The sequence below is a fragment of the Thalassophryne amazonica genome, chromosome 6 (assembly GCF_902500255.1).
Source record: "Thalassophryne amazonica chromosome 6, fThaAma1.1, whole genome shotgun sequence".
Taxonomy (NCBI): domain Eukaryota; kingdom Metazoa; phylum Chordata; class Actinopteri; order Batrachoidiformes; family Batrachoididae; genus Thalassophryne; species Thalassophryne amazonica.
Genome location: NC_047108.1, coordinates 34,107,027 through 34,124,805, shown reverse-complemented (window position 1 = coordinate 34,124,805; position 17,779 = coordinate 34,107,027). Strand labels below are relative to the sequence as shown.

Sequence of the window (17,779 nt, the reverse complement as noted above, 5' to 3'; positions counted from 1 at the left end):
CCAGAAAAAACCCGAACCCCCCCCAGGCACAGAGGCTCACATGGGAACGCCCAGCACAGCCAACCTGCACCACCCCATCACACCAAAGACAGACGGCCCGAAGTGCGAGAGGCTGGGGTTAGGGGACAGGAAAAAGAAAAAACAAAACAAAATAACCCCACCCCCAAAACACAAACGAACCAACCCCAAACAAAAAAAACCCAAAACTCCCATTCGACTGAGTCAAGAGACTCCGTCCAACCGGCTCACCCCACCAGACTACACATACTGTGCAAAAAAAAACAGCTTACCCACACACATCTCAATCCCACTTAAGCCCCAAAAACACCTGGAGCACTCCTACTACGCAATTTCCTGCCGCTCATTTGACCGGGGCAAGATGGCCACTTTTACTCTGCCCAATTGCATTGGTTTGTCAATAGGAGGAGCTAGAGGTCCCGTCGGAGGAGAGTCACTGGAACGAGGGAGAGGTGGTCCGGACCTGTGTCTGGATAAACCACGAGACAAAACCCCGCTCAGACCCACGCCCCCTCTCGCGTCCACGCTCCCTAATCCGATCATCCAGACGAATAACCAAGGAGATTAGTTCATCTAACTCCTTAGGTTCGTCACGGACCGCCAACTCGTCCTTCAAAGATTCATTCAACCCATCTACAAACACCCATTTTAAGGCAGTCACGTTCCAACCAGACTGTGCTGATACGATTCGAAACTCCACCGAATAATCGGCTGCACTACGTCGCCCTTGTCGGAGATTCAACAATCGTTGGATCTTAGTTTTTGTCTCCATCGGATGATCAAAAACCAAATGAAACTCACGAGAAAAATCATCAAACGACTCCAGCAGTGGTGATTTTTTGCTCCATAGCGCGGTTACCCACACCAGGGCATCACCCCGCAACAAATTAGTAACGTATGCGACACAGCTGCTCTCAGACGAGAAAGACGCCGGTCGCTGAGCAAACATCAAAGAACACTGCATAAGAAATGGAGCACAAGCCTCTACGTTTCCAGAATAAGGCTCCGGATGGCACATAACCGAGTCAGGAGCCGAATCGTCAGATAATGATCTAGTCTGCACCGAACGCCACGAACCGAGCCTGCAGCCGTGGGAAGCGGAGCAACCTGCGCTATAAGCTCCGTCACACGAGCATCAGTTTGCTTAATCTGGAGTGACAGGTGCTGTACCTGCTCCCAGATCAGCTCCAGGTGTTTCTGGACTTGCTCCTGAAACAGAGCCGCTTCGGTCGCTGGGTCCATACCAAGTATGGCTGGAGAATTCTGTTATGTGAGGGACGCGGACCGAGGAGCGGCCCAGAGTCCAACAGAACCCAGCACTAATTGACCGGAAGCAGCTCCAGAAAGAAAAACAGATTTATTACTGTCACCCTGTGCTGTACATGAAATCTAAATAATAAAAGTCTGGTGAGGTGGACAAGTGGCGCACTCTCAGCGCCACAACAGATCCGAGCCCGAATCTTCTGGACTCAATCGTTCTGTCAACACCCCCCCCCCCCCCCCCCCCCCAGGTGGCTTTTCAGAACAATGCTCTGTGAAGGAGGAGCAGAAGTGAGGTTATTCATACCATCATTATCCACAATCTTCTCCACAGAGGCACACTTATCAGCAACACGTTCAGATCTTACTGCGGACCTACTTCACACAAACAGCTGCTCACAGCGAGTGGAAGATCATCAATCCCTTCACCACAGCCGTGAGGAGCAATCAGAACAATTATCTTCAATTCTTTAATTTTAACTGCGTCAAACGCCACAACATATGAACAATTTAGCTTTTAGGAATAATCACCTCTGACGTGTGCTGACAGCGCTTGCCTCTCACCCTCATCCTCCTTCACAGACGTGATGTCAGCCTCTGGAGCAGCCCTCGGCGTCCTCACATACTCGTCACAAGAATGCAACAAAGTTCAATTCTCCGGCAATCCAGTCCAACTCACTGCTGGCTTAAATGCAGCTTCTCATTACCACATAGGTACCAGCTGAAAGCCCTTAGATCTGCACGTGAATATCACAGCTGTCGTAACTTCCTCCTAATGGAGAGCTGCACGAGATCACAGCAGGTGCAGCCAATCATCATCATAAAGGTGAGAGACTCTTCTGCAGCACAGCTTTCCCAGAGATCAGTTCCAAACCACCTAGGAAGGAAAATAAACACACATCCAAAAAAACCATTTCCACCCCAGCCCCCCAGCACACAACATGAAGGAGTCAAATAGACAAATGGGCAAAACTATGCTCACTGTCAAATAAATATAACATAGTGGAATGGAGCTGTGCAAAGGCATGCAGATGTACAGTACCTTTCAGTGCAGGGATGATCAATCTGTACTTTGTAAGAGTGGGGCGGGGGGACAGGGTAAATGGAATTATTTACTGAAACAAGCTGTTTTTGTGTCTTGAGGTTTTAGTCCTGATGGACCTCAGCCATCTGCCTTGGGGGGGGGGGGGGGTGACAAAAAGTATGTGTCCTGGGTGAGAGGGATCGGTCACTACCTTGATTGCTCACCTCGGGGACCTGGAGGTGTACAGGTCCTGTAGGGATGGCAGATTGCAGTCAATCACCTTTTCTGCTGTGTGGATGATATGCTGCAGTCTGCTCCTGTCCTTAGCAGTGGCAGCAGCGTACCAGACAGTGATGGAGGAGAAGATGATGGACTCAATGATGGCAGTGTAGACGTTCACCATCATTGTTTTTGGCAAGTTGAACTTCCCCAGCTGCCGCAGAAAGTACATCCTCTGTTGTGCTCTCCTGTTGAGAGAGCTGACATTCTTTCAACGTCATTAAACTGACCCAGTGTCTTGCAATAGGTAAAACAATTAATGCCAACTAATTGTCTATCAGTAATTACACAGTGGATCCCATTTGAATCAGTATGCAGGTCCAGTGCAGGTTGTATGCCAAATGACCTTCATATTACATGAAACAAGCTCTGTGTTTTTGAACCAGGATCTGTTTGCTTTGTAAGCAACAGCACTAGTTACTTATGCTAAACTGGCAGATGTGTTAAAATCATTTGTTTTAACTGTAAGGCTGCTGCAGAAATAATGAGAAATATGAAAAATCATTTATGATGAACATTTGAAGTAAATCACTATGTGAGGTGCTTCACAAGCATAAGGTCGAACCTTACCCACCACATGAACAAGCAGACTGGCAACAGTGGGTGACATCTGCTCTCGCCATACTTAAAAAATAAAAACAAACCAACAAAGCACAACAAGGAATTGTTAAAAAATAGTTTAAAAAAGATGTAAATATAACGTAAAGAAGTATTTATCATTGTTCATGAAATAGTTTAGCAGAATCCATTATAATCCTCCCAAGTGTAATGTACTTTAACTAGAGGTGGGCGGATCGATCCTAATATCGATAATATCGATACCAACGCTGGCATTGATATTGAACGATCCTTGTGTAAAAGATTGATACTCAAGCTTTTTTTTTTTTCTCTCCTGCACGCACTGACTGCTGCACACGCAGATTCATCAAATTCTACTCTCTGTCTGTAAGAGCAGCGCTGCACTGTGTCACACAACATGGAGCAGCGCACCCTTGTATTGTGGTTTGTCAGCCCTCTACCTCAGGAGATTTTGTTTTAAGTTGTGTTGAGTGATATTTTTTAAACAAAAATATTGATTGTGATAATAAAGTATTTTGTTGTCACGTACAATATTTGGCAAAATTCTATCATAGGTCTTTTGGATCCTTTTGATCTATGAAGCTTAAATATGAAAAAAAAGTAGCGGTATCGGTATCGATATTGGCGATACTGGGCCTGTATTTACTTGGTATCGGATCAATACCAAAATTCCCGGTATGGCCCACCTCTAACTTTAACAATTTTCACAACTATTATTAACTAGTATGACATAGCGAGGTGGTGGTGGTGGTGGGGGTAATTCTGTAAGCTTGATCACTGATCTTTAATGTCTTTTACTTTTATTTTTATCTATATTTTAATTACACACTGATGAATTAATTATTAACACGCAAATATGACAGCGTCATGTCAGAAATGACGCGCACACTCCTTGACTTTGCAGACCACATTTTTGAACACCCCTGGGATCTTTGAACAAGTCGAAGCTTCTCACATGTCAGCGCACCAATCAGGGGTTTTCTCACGCATGCGCCGTGCGTCAGACTGAATGGGGGGGGGGGGAGTTCACACAGACAAAGCCCCGCCCCTGCGCGCTGCGCCTCTCTTTACAAGCCAAGTTGGTGCATCTTTTTTAGCGAGCTACATGTTTTCTTTCGACACCCAAAGGTCGCACGGTGTCAGGGACGCGCCTGGTCACGGGAACAGTGGGGGTGGGGGGGCAGGGAGCGCGTTCACGAGGCGCATGCTCGTACTTTAACAGCGAATAGTAGCAAAGAGCGTGCAGGGATCCAGCCAAATGGTTTCCAGCGGGTCACAGAGACCAGTCAGTCATCTGCGGCGGGGGTCCGGCGGGGATTTATTTTTTTTATTTTCTGCAGACGCATTCCATTTTGCACGGGAGCACGCGGACGGAGAAAAGTCATCTGTATGATCGGGCAGCAGGAGCGCGCAGTATGGTCCGGGAAACCAGACATCTATGGGTGGGAAATTTACCCGAAAACGTGCGAGAGGAGAAAATCATTGAGCACTTCAAGCGGTGAGTACAAACACAACCCCCCCCCCCCCCAAAAAAACAACAAAACACACACACACACACACACACAGAGCACTGCGCCGTGTGAGTGCGCGGCGGCAGCATCCGCCGGCGGGGGGCACCGGGGTTAACCCCCCCGTGGAAAAGAGAGAAAAGACGAGAAAAAAAAGCGGTGCCGAAGAAAACGACGAGCACGCGGCTGCAAAGTTGTCGGTAGTCAGTCAGTGTGTGTGTGTCCGTGCGTCCGTGCTGCTGTTTGGAGCAGCTTTTTTTTTTTTCCCACCAGCTTCAGGAACCACATGTAAACAAACCTGTGCGGCTCTTCGCACGTTTTGCGCACAAACTCACTGCTCCGGTCTGGTTTTACGTTACCCCCAAAACAGATATCACCGGGGGGTGGATTCCTGTCTGCATTTTATTTATTTATTTATTAATTTGTCGATGTGGTTTTGGCTCCCTCGTGCACAGCGAACACGAGCACTTTGGTTGTGTTTGTCGGACAGCTGGACTCCTGTAAACACGCTCCGTCACACACAACCTGATCCCCGCCTCAGCGTGTGTATATTTAAATACGTGTGTGGATGTCGGCGTGTTGTGGTCTGTCAGTGAGTTCGAGTCCCGCCTCTACGTCCGTCCGTCGTGCGTTGCCAGGTCACCCCGAAAAAATCCACCGCGTCCGTCCCACGAAATCAGCTCAGAGACCCGCTAAAACAACAACATCTGCAAGCAACAAAGGGAAGGTGTTTCATGCTGGTGGTGTTTTTTGGTGGTGGGGGGCTGATGCTGTCAGCCGGAGCCGCTGCAGGTGCGTGACGGCCCCGTGCGTGTGATGATGGAAGTGGCTGAAGATGGGGGACGACACGATGAGTAAGCAGCAGGAGGAACAGCTCCTCTAAAATGGCGTCGGAGGCAGTTCGGTGGTGGGGAAGCGGCGTGTCACTAAATTAATGTGCACCCACAGTGTGTCCGTGTCAGCAACCCACAAAATACAAGAGACTGATGGAGGGAACACAGCTTCTGGTCATCCAGGAAAATAGTGAGCTGTGAGGCATTTACAGGCTTCTTAAGGGAAACCTAAACATTCATATCCTCATTAGTGCACCTACTTAATAAACAAACAAAAACCCTCCATTCAGTTATAACAAACAAACACAAACAAACAAACAAACTGTGAGATGGTTTATTGATGCATCAATAAACCATCCATGTGGATTTTTTGGCTGCCCATTATGAGGGGATTAAAAAATAATAATAAATCACAATACCAATATATGTGTGGATTATATATGTAAAAATGTCAATGATTCCTCACATTTCCTAATCAAAGCTTTATGACAATTAATTTGTCGATGTAATTTAAACTTATGACTATAGGTTGCCGCAGACTAGCCGGTAGGGGTGGGCAGATCAATCCTAATATCGATACCAACGCTGGCGTTGATATTGAACGATCCTCGTGTAAAAAGCTTTTTTTTTTTTCTCTCCTGCACACACTGACTGCTACACACGCAGATTCATCAAATTCTTCTCTCTGTCTGTAAGAGCTGCGCTGTGTCACACAACATGGAGCAGCACACCCTTGTATTGTGGTTTGTCAGCCCTCTACCTCAGGAGATTTTGTTTTAAGTTGTGTTGAGTGATATTTTTTTAAACAAAAATGTTGATGGTGATAATAAAGTATTTTTGTTGTCACGTACAATGTTTGGTGACATTCTATCCTAGGTCTTTTGGATCCTTTGGATCTATGAAGCTTAAATATGAAAAGGTATCGGTATTGATATCAGCGGTACTGGGCCTGTATTTACTTGGTATCGGATCAGTACCAAAATTCCCAGTATCGGCCACCTCTACTAGCTGGACAACCGGCCCTGAATTGGGCCAGATACTGGCCACTCTCTCCTAGCCTGTGATTGATTGGCGGCCAAGACGCGTTAGCCTTACTTTGATGGGGCGCGAGCGCTGCTCTCCTGTTGGTTGTTTAGGAGTGGGAAATCTCACTCCAAAATGGAGGCCAGTATCCAGCCCATTTCATAGCCCGGCTGGATGGACTTTACACCGAGCACCCTCTGGTGGCCGTTCTTGGCCAATGAAAACATCATCGAGCTCAATACAAATACATTTAATTTGGTCACTTTTCAAAGGGATCAGACTCATCAGTAAAGTCAATTTAATGTACAGGGGTTCGTTTCAGGTCAGCCTGGTGTTTAAATCTTGTCATTCCAGGTAGTGAGAGCTGTTAGCTGGCTGTCAGGAACAAAATAAAACCAGTTGATTTCAATAGACAGTCAATGCAGCCCGAGCTTGTTTTCATCGGGCGGCCAGTTGCGGAGGTACGAATTCTCACCTTTGGATTGGCCGGAAGTGATGTGGCTCCGTGGCAACCCATAACCAACAACCATCCATTGTACATTTTCCCTCGGATTAACAGTTGCTGCGTCCCATTACTCAGAATTTATATAAAATGGACTTTTCATCTATTTTGTCCCCACCTAGCTGACAGCATAACAACCACTTGTATGTTGTCCCTGTGAAACGTCCTCTATGAATATGTTCGATATATTATTTTGTTTTCTTTGCTATTTGTTTTGGTATTCGGTAATTACTTTATTGAAATGGTTATACTCTTAGTTTGGTACACTTGTAGTCTGTTATTGCTTAAATGTGCATATCGAACTGGGTTGAACCAGTTTTACCACTAAGAACGAAGAGATTGAAGTTAAAATATAAATTATAATATGTCCCGTTATTGCGCGGGTTTTGGGCAAGGGCTGGACCTTCCTCTATGCCCACGGGAGACCAATAATGGAAAGAATTTGCAAAATAAGGGCCGCCTTTTGTCACGCCCATCTTGTTTTATACACACTGTTTTAGTCCTTTGTTCTGGCTTCTGAATGGATGGATCTCCTGCGAGAGAGAAGTTCTTCAGAATCCAGGGCTGTTTTTCGCTGTGACTTTGAATTAATTGAGAAATCGTTTGACTTTGTACTTTTGTAAGGCACAGTATTACAGTAAGAACCAGGTCGAATTATCAAATGAAAATGAATGTCAGCTTTTCCTCTGCTAATGTGACCCGGGGTGGTAGGGGTCCCAGCCATGCTTGACAGCATCGTAAACAATGCCGTCAGGGGGTTCCTGCTGCTGGACAAACTAAATAATGACACCATTGTCAAGAGTGTTTTTCTGTATTGTTTATTAACTAAAATATGTGCTAAGCAAAAACAGTGCCCATACCGATATGTTCCTAAAAGGCTCATATCGGCCGATTATTATCAGCAAATCAATACATTAGTCGGGCTTTAAATGACACGGTACCATATTCATTCTTCTCATACGGCATCTGTGATCGTATGGTGTCCAGAAAGAAACCACCGTGATTATTATATGATAAAGAGAGATATTGTGGCATCAGAACTGCACAGGAGGCAGCTGACAAAATTTAAGGTCAAAACCTGGGGTTAAGGCTAGGGCTGTGCATGAATCCTGAGGCTGGGTAGTTTAAATGCCAATTTGCACTTTGCATATCACAGTATGTTTTTTCTCAATGAAACTGCTCCAGTAGGTTCGAGTCACCCCTATTACAGTCTGAGTTGGACACAATAGATTTTTCAAATCTGACCATCAGAGCGTGCTGCGAAGATCGTGAAACAGTCATTGCACGATGGAAGCATCAACAAAACCTGTAAGAGTTTGAGTTTTGGTTTAAATTATGTGGTGCTTTGTGAGGGGTTCTTGTTTATTGCTTTTCTCCTCCGTTGTCACATGAGTTCTCAGCCAATAAGTAGCCGATGTTCAGGTTAAGAACAAAATGGCTGTCTCACCACTTCAAAGTGTCTGTAAGGATTTTCGGATCCTGACCCAATAGATGTTGATCGCATGCATCTTGACGTCTCCACGGGTGTAGATAAGTTTTTTGTTGAAAGGGGTGTTGTAATCGGATGGTGGACCTTTATGTAGTTGAACTGCAAGATGCATACTTTCTGTAAAATCATGTTTTGGTTCATAAAACATTACTTGAGGTAGGCACACAAGATTTTGACAACTATGTGACCATATTATTTCTGTCATATCTATTGCAGAATTTTACCCAGAGCTAGGTGGTAGATTTACTCATTTGTGGGCTCTTTTTCTTCCACAATAACATTATTTTAAGGTGGAGGACCTATGTGAATACCACCCACAACTCTTTTCCAAAATCAAGGTTACATTATTATGAAATTACCGTTTGCAAAAACTAGACAGGGTGTTGCATTGACTGTGTTGGTGAAATATACTCTAAGCTTGCTACCCCTTCAGATAATGCAACAGATGCAAGTTTTTGTTGCAGTGATGCCTATTTTGGTCAGAAGATGCTGCAGAGCCAGGAAGCAGTTTATCAAAACTGGGATCCTGGATTATGACAGAATCCTATCCTCCCTGTGGAAAATAACTCCTTTCCAGTGTGCGGCGAGTGATCCTTGAATTGAGTTTCAATTTAATAAAAACAAGCCACAGCTGGTTCATGATGTCATAGTTCTGTGTTGCACCACTTTGAATGAATTCAGACACACTTCATTTGTTGGTGCTGTGACTCTCTCTAATCATTTAGTGAATGAATGAATAAATAAACAGAAACTATGGTTTCCATGAGTCACAGAATGTGTGTGTGTGTGTGTGTGTGTTAGCACTGGGAATAATGTCCATTGAAGTGTGCATTACCGTTAATACAGTGTGTGGCATTGGGTTTTTTTTCCCCTCCCCTAAGTTTGTTGCATCGTCAAAATTTCTCTTGACTGTGGTGACGGCTGTACCTGTGAGAAACGGCTTTCATTCACAGAGAGAAAAGGTGCACGCCAATGCTTCATCTCCGTACTGCTTTTAAGACGTGAGAAGCAGCATCAAATATTTATAAATCCCTCACGTCTTGCTGAGTGGCGAATAGTAAAGAGGTATATCGGGGAGTGACTGACAAGTCACTCTTAAATTTGCTTTATATTGTAGGGATGTGAATCGTACAACAACTCGCGATTCAATTTGATTCCGATTCTTGGGGTGATGATTCCATCCAGAATTGATTTTCGATTCAAAGAGCTCAGAGAAATAGTTATATTACTTAAAAATGTTTATGTTTAAGAAAATGCAGCTTTACAAGGTTAATCAAGTGATTCTAGATGTAAATTTATTTATCTGCTTTGCTCGTTCAGAGTTGGCTGGCAGTTTAGTGAAGCGCTGGTCAGTAGTCAGCAGATACCGCTGCTCCGCTCCTTTTAGCGCCGGGTGATAGCGTAGCATGTGGGCTTGCAGATTTGAAGTACTCCAAAGTACTTGACTTTCATTTTGCAGATTCTGCACACTGCATAAGTCATGTCAAGCTCCTTCTTACGCAGCAAATAATAAAATCCAGAATACGCCCAAACATTTTCCTTCAGCAAAGACGGTGCTGGCTGAATTAGCTTTTCGTCTGCCATGTTTGAAGCACGCCGGACCCTCCCCTTGCGGGGGCGCTGTAGTATGGAAGCCATTACCTGACAAACAGTACATGCAGCGAGTAAGTAAGAAAACGTTAAAAAAAATGCCTTTTAAAAATCGATTCTTGGACATTTTGGATTGATTCAGAATCGTAATAAATAAGAATCGCGATTCGGACGTGAATAGATTTTTTTTTTTTTTTTTTTTTTTTTCTGGCACCCCTACTATATTGGAATTAGGTAAAACCAACCCAAAGCAACATAGACTACACATTGAGATCACAAACGTTGTTTGCGTTGTTTCAAAAATGACAAAAATTATTTAAAGTTTTTAAATGCAATGATTAAGTGCAATAAAACAGATTTTATTGTGTTACAATTTTTTTTTTCCCCTCACCAATATTATCCATTACTAATGTCTGATATTGAAATAATGATTTGGTGCATTTATCTTATATTTTAAACACTTCTTTTAATTAGAACATGTATGACATCTTCTTATTTCCTCTAAAAACCAACAGAAGCTGTGTGATTGCCTGTTTTTTTGCTTTCCCCTTTCACACTGACGCCCTAACCACAAACAGAGCGACATCTGTGTGTCTTTGTAGTTTGGGTGAGACGTGCCAGCTACAGGTGTTGTTGCACCACAGGGAATACTGCTGTATGCCGGAGTGATCGTGAAACGCAGGCACAGCTGAATAGTTGCAGTGTCTGATTTATTTCCTCGTGTGAAATAATGCAGCTGCCGGCACGGGCTCGGGCACAGTCATGTACTGCCAAAAAAGTAAAAAGAAACACCTTCTCTTGCTTGTAACTGCTTTTAAGACGACTTGTTTTGAGAGAGCTAATCATACCGTTAAGTCATTGTCACTAACCCATCTGAATAAATTGATGTTTATTGTCTTGAAGTTGGGCAGAGGTAATATTTTCACCCTTTTTTGTTTGTCTGTTTGTGAACAGCCTGTAACCAACAAGTTTTCATCTATTGTTCTGATTTTTTATTTATTTATTTATTTTTTAAGAGGGTTCATATCCTGATAGCCAAGAACTGATTAAATTTTCAAGGTCATATACGTCAAAGTCAGTAAAAATCTTGGAAAAATCCCTGCACTTTAACATTGACGGAATTTTCAAAAATTCATAAGTCTGCCAAAAAAGCTAGAGTTTCTGTCATATTTGAGTGCATTATGTAGGATGGTATCCTTTATCGACTTATAAAGTTTGATCTGGATCTGATCCAGATTACAGATTTTGTGGGCATTGAAAACCCCATTGATTGTATAGTTTACATTATAGCTTAATCAAATGTGCCCCAATCACCCTCATATTTGAAAGCGAGGTGCAGACTGGCAGTCACTATTACCTGACAAAGTTTGATCTGGATTGTGGATTTTGTGGACATTTGAATTTAATATTGAAAAGCCCGTTTGGTGTCCATTTTGCATTATATCTCAATCAAAAGTGCCTCAGTCACTCTCATTTTCCTGTTAATGGATTTACCTACATCACCAAAATTGGATCGAGGTCCCAGTTTCACGCCTGTTTGTCTATATTCCAGTTATTAGTTGGAAACCAAGTGCCAAAAAGCAATGACAAATTGGATGTATACAATCACACTACCCCCCAAACTAGTAAGAAAAAGCCAGCGACTTATACTCTGGAAAATATGGCACACAGAATTTGAACAGTCCAGAAATACAGGCATCCAGCTTTACTACAGTTTTTGTTGGTGTAGGGTGTGTTGGAGGAATAAACCCAGCGGCACAGTTCTGGCTACGCTGTTGCCCATCTTTACATGCTGCTCTGTCACCACCACCATCACCATCATCATTCCCCAGCGCACTTTCCAGTAGCTGTATCTCAGCTGAGGGCCTTATTCTTCCTTGACGACATGCTAATGATAGAGAATTTATACAGCGTCTGTTCTTGACTGCAGTCGTTGCCAAGTTACCGTTGCCTTGCAGGAAAGTCATGCACATATAAATAAATTCATTCATCACTGTGTATTTCTAAAAATGTGTTTTTCTAAGAAAATGCATGTCTTTTTGATCATTGTATTCTACCTGGACCTGGACAAGTAATAGTGTAAGATCACAGTTCATAACAAAGTGATCACAATGCTGCTTTGTTTTCTCTCTCTTCTATTTAGATATGGACGGGTGGAGAGTGTCAAGGTCCTCCCTAAGCGAGGATCTGAAGGTGGAGTTGCAGCTTTTGTGGATTTTGTGGACATTAAAAGTGCTCAGAAGGCTCATAATGCTGTCAACAAGATGGGAGATAGAGACCTGCGTACTGATTATAATGAACCAGGCACAATTCCTAGTGCTGCCAGGGGGCTGGACGATAGTCTGTCCCTAAGTTCTCGTGGCCGGGATGTATCAGGGTTCACAAGGGCGGCAGGGGGCACAGTATATGGGCCCCCCACGTCGCTCCACAGCAGAGATGGACGCTATGAACGCAGACTCGACGGGTAAGTGGGCAAAGTTTCTCTGAAGGCAGGGGGAACCGTGGTTTCTGATAAACACCTTATCTCCCAGCATCTTTCCACCACCATTTCATTTACTTGTTCGGGGTTAAAGAGGAGGAAAAGAGTTGATGATCAAGAATTAAACCATATAGGGATCCCCTCTAAAGTCCTCAGAGTGTCATCAGCGCTTCCGGATTTGCACGTAAAGGTAGACAACAAGATACATGAGCGCATGCTTGCACAGTTTGCACACAAATGTATTTAATACTTAATTGAGTAGTAAATAGTGTAGGTGGCTGTTGGGGGATTGTCTTTGTGTTTTTAAACATCTGAGGTGAGATGGATATATCATTTATGGAAATTACGGGGCAAAGATTGGATATCGCAAAAATTCCCAGGATTATTGGAGATTTCTGGAGAGAGAGGGAGAGAGAAAGAGAGAGAGAGAGAGAGAGTGGTCCAGCATCCATCCCTGGGATTCCCTTAATCTGGAGTTACCGTGCCCTGCTTGGATTAATGTCACACATTTTTCCTCATGTAACACATTTATATGTATAAGACACGCCATCTATTATTTGGATTAGTCTAATTTGGTTTTCAGTTGTTGCATACACCTCATGGAGGTATCTCATCTGTCGCGGGCTGGAATCATGTGGATAACCTACACAGGATATTTATTCTCCCTTGATGGATTAATGCCGGCCATCAGACACCTAAAGGATATCCCAACACTCTAAAGGTATGGGTTTTCAATTTTGTTGTTTTGTTGAGATCAGGGCATTGCAGTAGAAGCAGTGGGAGATCTCTACTGGTGAACCAACTTATTAGAGACAACAAAACAAAAACGTGAGCAAACCATTTTTGTTATTTTTATTTTTTGCTGCCAAATTTTTGTGGAGATTATTTTTGCTTTTCAACTGAGATTTACAAATTTGTTGGGACCAACATGGACTATGTGTGGATCATACAAATCAAAGAAGAATGCTGGAAACTCTGACTGGAACACGGTGCTGTTATTGCTGCTGGAGATAATGTACCTCATCATGTCTGTGGATTACCTCATAATTACTTTGAATGTGGAACTATAACTAATCCGTGGATACAGTGATCGTCCGTATCAGAGAACTGTGTTGTCCAAACAAACTGTGGTTCTGATCTTCTCAATGACTCAACTAAAATTTGGACTGCATGCAAACTCTTTGGCTTGCACAGGATGGCTGTGGATAAGGGAGACGAGAACATCGTTGAGCTCCAAAAATGCTTAATGCTCTCCACTCGGAATGAATACAGCACTAAAATGAACCAGAATCTGTGGATTACCAGTAAGAGACATCTTTCTTCTTAATCTGTCATGAACAGATTGATTTCACTGCGCAAAAGGAATTAGACTACTGCTGTGCACAGTGTGATCAAAGTGGAATGTGCAGGACTTCACAAGTGAAGATGCCAGACTTGATTTCCCATCGGCTCCTTCCCCACATGCTGTTAACACTGGTTGAACTTTCTGAGCACCAACTGCAGGATATCATGTCTTATTTTACTGGACATAAAGTGCAGAGTTATTTAAAAAAAAAAAAAAAAATTAAACTCCTTCACATTTGGATGGATGTAAGAACACTGACTTTTCCCCCAGAATTTTAAACTTTATCAGGAGAAGACCAAGATTGTGGTTTCCATTTAATGCCCCCGCTCCAGCTTGTCATGAACGCGAGGTCCCCTGCCTTGCCACAGAGGATTACACTTTCCAATGTGACTAACTTTGCTCCAGTTTTTAAAGCCTCTACCCAACATTTTTTGTCCCTTTTTTTTCTGCTCACAAAGTTCTATCTCCCTAGATTGTATTTGGAATTATAGGTCAAGTTACCACTCTCTCAAAAGGTTGGTATGTCCTGCCCTGTGTATATTAGCTGTCCTCTCTAACCCCATAGTTTGAACCCCTGTCTCTCTCCATTTTCCCACTAACAGAAATAGTTGGTCTATAGACTATTACTCCCTGTCTGTCTGTCTTCTGTATGCAGACTCTATACCTTACCTTGTATTGAGATCTTTTTCTGTTGCCTGAACTGTTGCTCCTGGCGTTTGGTTTTCATGGAATGAATAGCTTCATAATGAGGCTGCTATTCATGACAAGTGACAAAAGTGAAGAAAAAGGGCCTTTTTCCAATATTGTTTTAGCATATTATCAAATCTGAACTGCAAAATGTATAAATGTAGAACTCAACATTCTTTCTTTATAATCAGTAATGCAGAATAAAAAGGAAAGCTGAAATAGAGTCGCATTCACAAAATAAATTTACTATACATCACAAAACTTATACAGTATTAAATGGGATCAGTGATGTAAAACAACAAACATAACTTCTTAAAATGTTGCCCAAAAAAGGTTGAATTTGGATTGAAATTTTACGTACTAGGGCATGGACAGCAAAAATTCATAAGAGTGAGGTAGTTCTTTCCAGATAGCTTTTGTACGGAGCAGTGTAAAGATAAATACTGTGATAACGTAACAAATTAAAAGAATTTATAATCAGGACTCACCCTCTGACATCTAGTAAACTTTGATGCATGGATTGCTAGTAAGAATAGCTTTGTAATATCCATCTGTTATATCCCATAGATGTGTCTGCCACCTGCTGGATGGTTAGTGTAGGCGCCTGACTTCACAGATACTTCAACCAACAGGTTCTGGGTGGTTTGTGGATGCTGGATAAATGTATTGAAAATTACCAACAGCTGTGGTTGAAACTTGAATTAAGGAATAACCCTGTTTTGTCTGATGATTTGTGGACATTCATGCTGTTTAACAGTCGCAAATTGAGCTTTACTGGTGACGCGGTAGCGGAGCCGTTAAAATGGATATTTGCGACTGTATAACAGCATGAACGTCCGCAAATCATCAGACACAAGGAAGTTATTGCCTTTCTAATCCAATTCCATTGTTGCACAGTTTATTTTTTTTGTAGGTAATTCGGTTGGCGAGGCTTACCGTAGAGCTGAGGCAGTGTTGCTCCAACAGCGGTCAGGGCGCGGAGTAATCCGTCAAATGTGAAATGATAATTCTGTGTCAGAATCCACATCAGTATTTTCGTATGGTAGCTTTTAATTCACCCATTTCGGCGGCGGTGTCGGTACATGACTTTCTCTTGCTCTCAGCTAACAGCGCCATTATGACATCTGCATAACAGCGTGCACAGCCGGTGTTCTGTCAAATTGTGTGCCTTGTCACATAAATTAATAGTTCCGTTACCTGACAATATTGCTGGGCTGTCAACAGGAATGACATCTTGTCAGAACACCGGTCAGGGGGCAGAGTAATACATCCAAATGTGAAATGGTCAAATATTTTGTCACAGTTACCCCAATATTATACGGTCTGAAATCTCACACTATTAAACCAATCAGATTTGCGGAAAAAATGTAATTGGATTAGAATGTAATTTGTCTGCCTAGGATCGCAGCATGTTTTGAATTTGATATTTAAAAGCTACAATACGAGACTGTACTCTCGTATGGGGGCGGGCGCTAAAGGGGTAAAATATGATGCATATGACATTTTCAATGGGTTTTTGGTCAACTTACACGTAAACAAAGTGAAAATACAAAGAAAAAGTGATGATGCGGTGGAGAGTGGACATGTGTTGCAGTTTGTTTATAATCCGGAGCTCAAATGTGTCGAGGCGGTATTGCAGGCGACAGAACGGAGCTACTCTGGTTAGCTGTGTAGGCTAACACTTAAGCCCCGGTCACAACCCACCGTGCGTTTTTTTTCGCTGTACGTTTTCTGCGGATGCCACGGCCACTACGTTTTTGTGAAAACGTACGGAGGCAGTAGCAAGAGGAGAGAGGGAGTACGTTCAGCGCACGTCTCTAGGAGTATAACGATAAAGAGTGTTGACAATAAAGCAGTGTGTGTGTGTGTGTGTGTGTGGGGTCGCTTTTCTTTTTTATGAGCGGGACCGGAGCGGCAGGTGTTTATCAGCGTCGGCGATGCATGAGCATGTCCAGCCTGCAGCGGTCAGTTGTACGAGTGTTTACTTGCCTCGAAAAGTTACAGCTAGTTATCAGACTGAAGCTGTGGAGTGTGTGTTGCTGACGTTTGGAAATAAAGTCCAAGTTCAAGTGAGAAGCTGCGTTGTGTATGCAAGTCTGTCGGACTCCATAGTATGTGGTGAGTGCCGTAATCCGTACTGCCTACGTACGGATTTGGTTAATTCAATAGTAATTGAATGAAAATGTGCTGCTTTGAATCCATACTGAGGCAGCACTCACAACGTGCTTCATCTGTACTGCTGGTGAATCCGCAGCCTGACCGCAGCGAAAGTTCTGCATGCACTAAAACCTCTACGGCGTGTCTGCGTGCTCCTAAATTCGTACTGAGGCAGTACTTACGACGTACGGATCTCCAAATTTAGCCCACGTTTTTGCAAGTAGACTGCACGCACGTGCAAGTACGGCGGGTTGTGACCACGGCTTTACCGACACGACATCTCTCACTCGCTTTATCTTTTCTTCTCCACTGGGAATTGAAAAAAATAAATACTTTTTGCGATTACTTCGGTGATTGCAGCAGAAAACAAAACAGCACATCATTTATTTATTTATCCGTGTGAAGTTATGCTGTGTATATATTAAATTGAGGTTCCTGTAAGTGGTCAAATCCCACAATATCACAGGGTTCAAACGAGATTGCGGTCTCTTGTGGTCTGAATGTGCTCTTGCACATACGTGGCTTGTCTTTGCAGGTGGTCACAAATATATGTAGGAGGTAAAGGATTCCTTGCACACACCATTTTCTAGAGTCGTGTTTTACAGAGTCTGCGACTGAAAAACACTAGAAAGGTGTAGGGTCTCATGGTTCACTTTTAATATGTATTGTCAGTGCTTCATTTAGTTTCCAAAGACAAACCGTCGGCTTCTGATAATCGCTCAGTTTGCAGCACAAGACTGGATGTGGAGCATGGAAAAACTTTTTTTTTAATGGAAATGTTGGCATCACTCTTGTATGCTTGAGTCAAAATGAGATATGTCTTTAATTTGATTCTGGAAAGCATTCTTATAATTATACTGTTCATGTAATCCCCAAAGCAGTTGATATCCTTAGCATGCGCTGCAGCATACAAATGATCAAAGACGGATGGAAATTCTGCCAAAAAAGTCTTGCTGAATTATTTTTAATTGCAATGAATAATGTAGAACCGGTTTTCTGTGCAGTG

At 43.0% G+C, this 17,779-nt stretch overlaps 1 protein-coding gene across 2 annotated transcripts in view; it reads left to right on the top strand.

Moving 5' to 3' along the window:
- The first annotated feature begins 4,350 nt into the window (after window positions 1–4,350).
- Window positions 4,351–17,779, top strand: part of spen (spen family transcriptional repressor) — a 107,152-nt gene continuing 93,723 nt past the window's right edge. For both annotated transcript variants that reach the window (XM_034171958.1, XM_034171957.1), the window contains exons 1-2: window positions 4,351–4,658; window positions 12,249–12,569. In XM_034171958.1, the coding sequence (XP_034027849.1) occupies window positions 4,576–4,658; window positions 12,249–12,569 (404 nt within the window). In that variant the 5' untranslated portion in view covers window positions 4,351–4,575. The remainder of the gene's footprint in view (window positions 4,659–12,248; window positions 12,570–17,779) is intronic.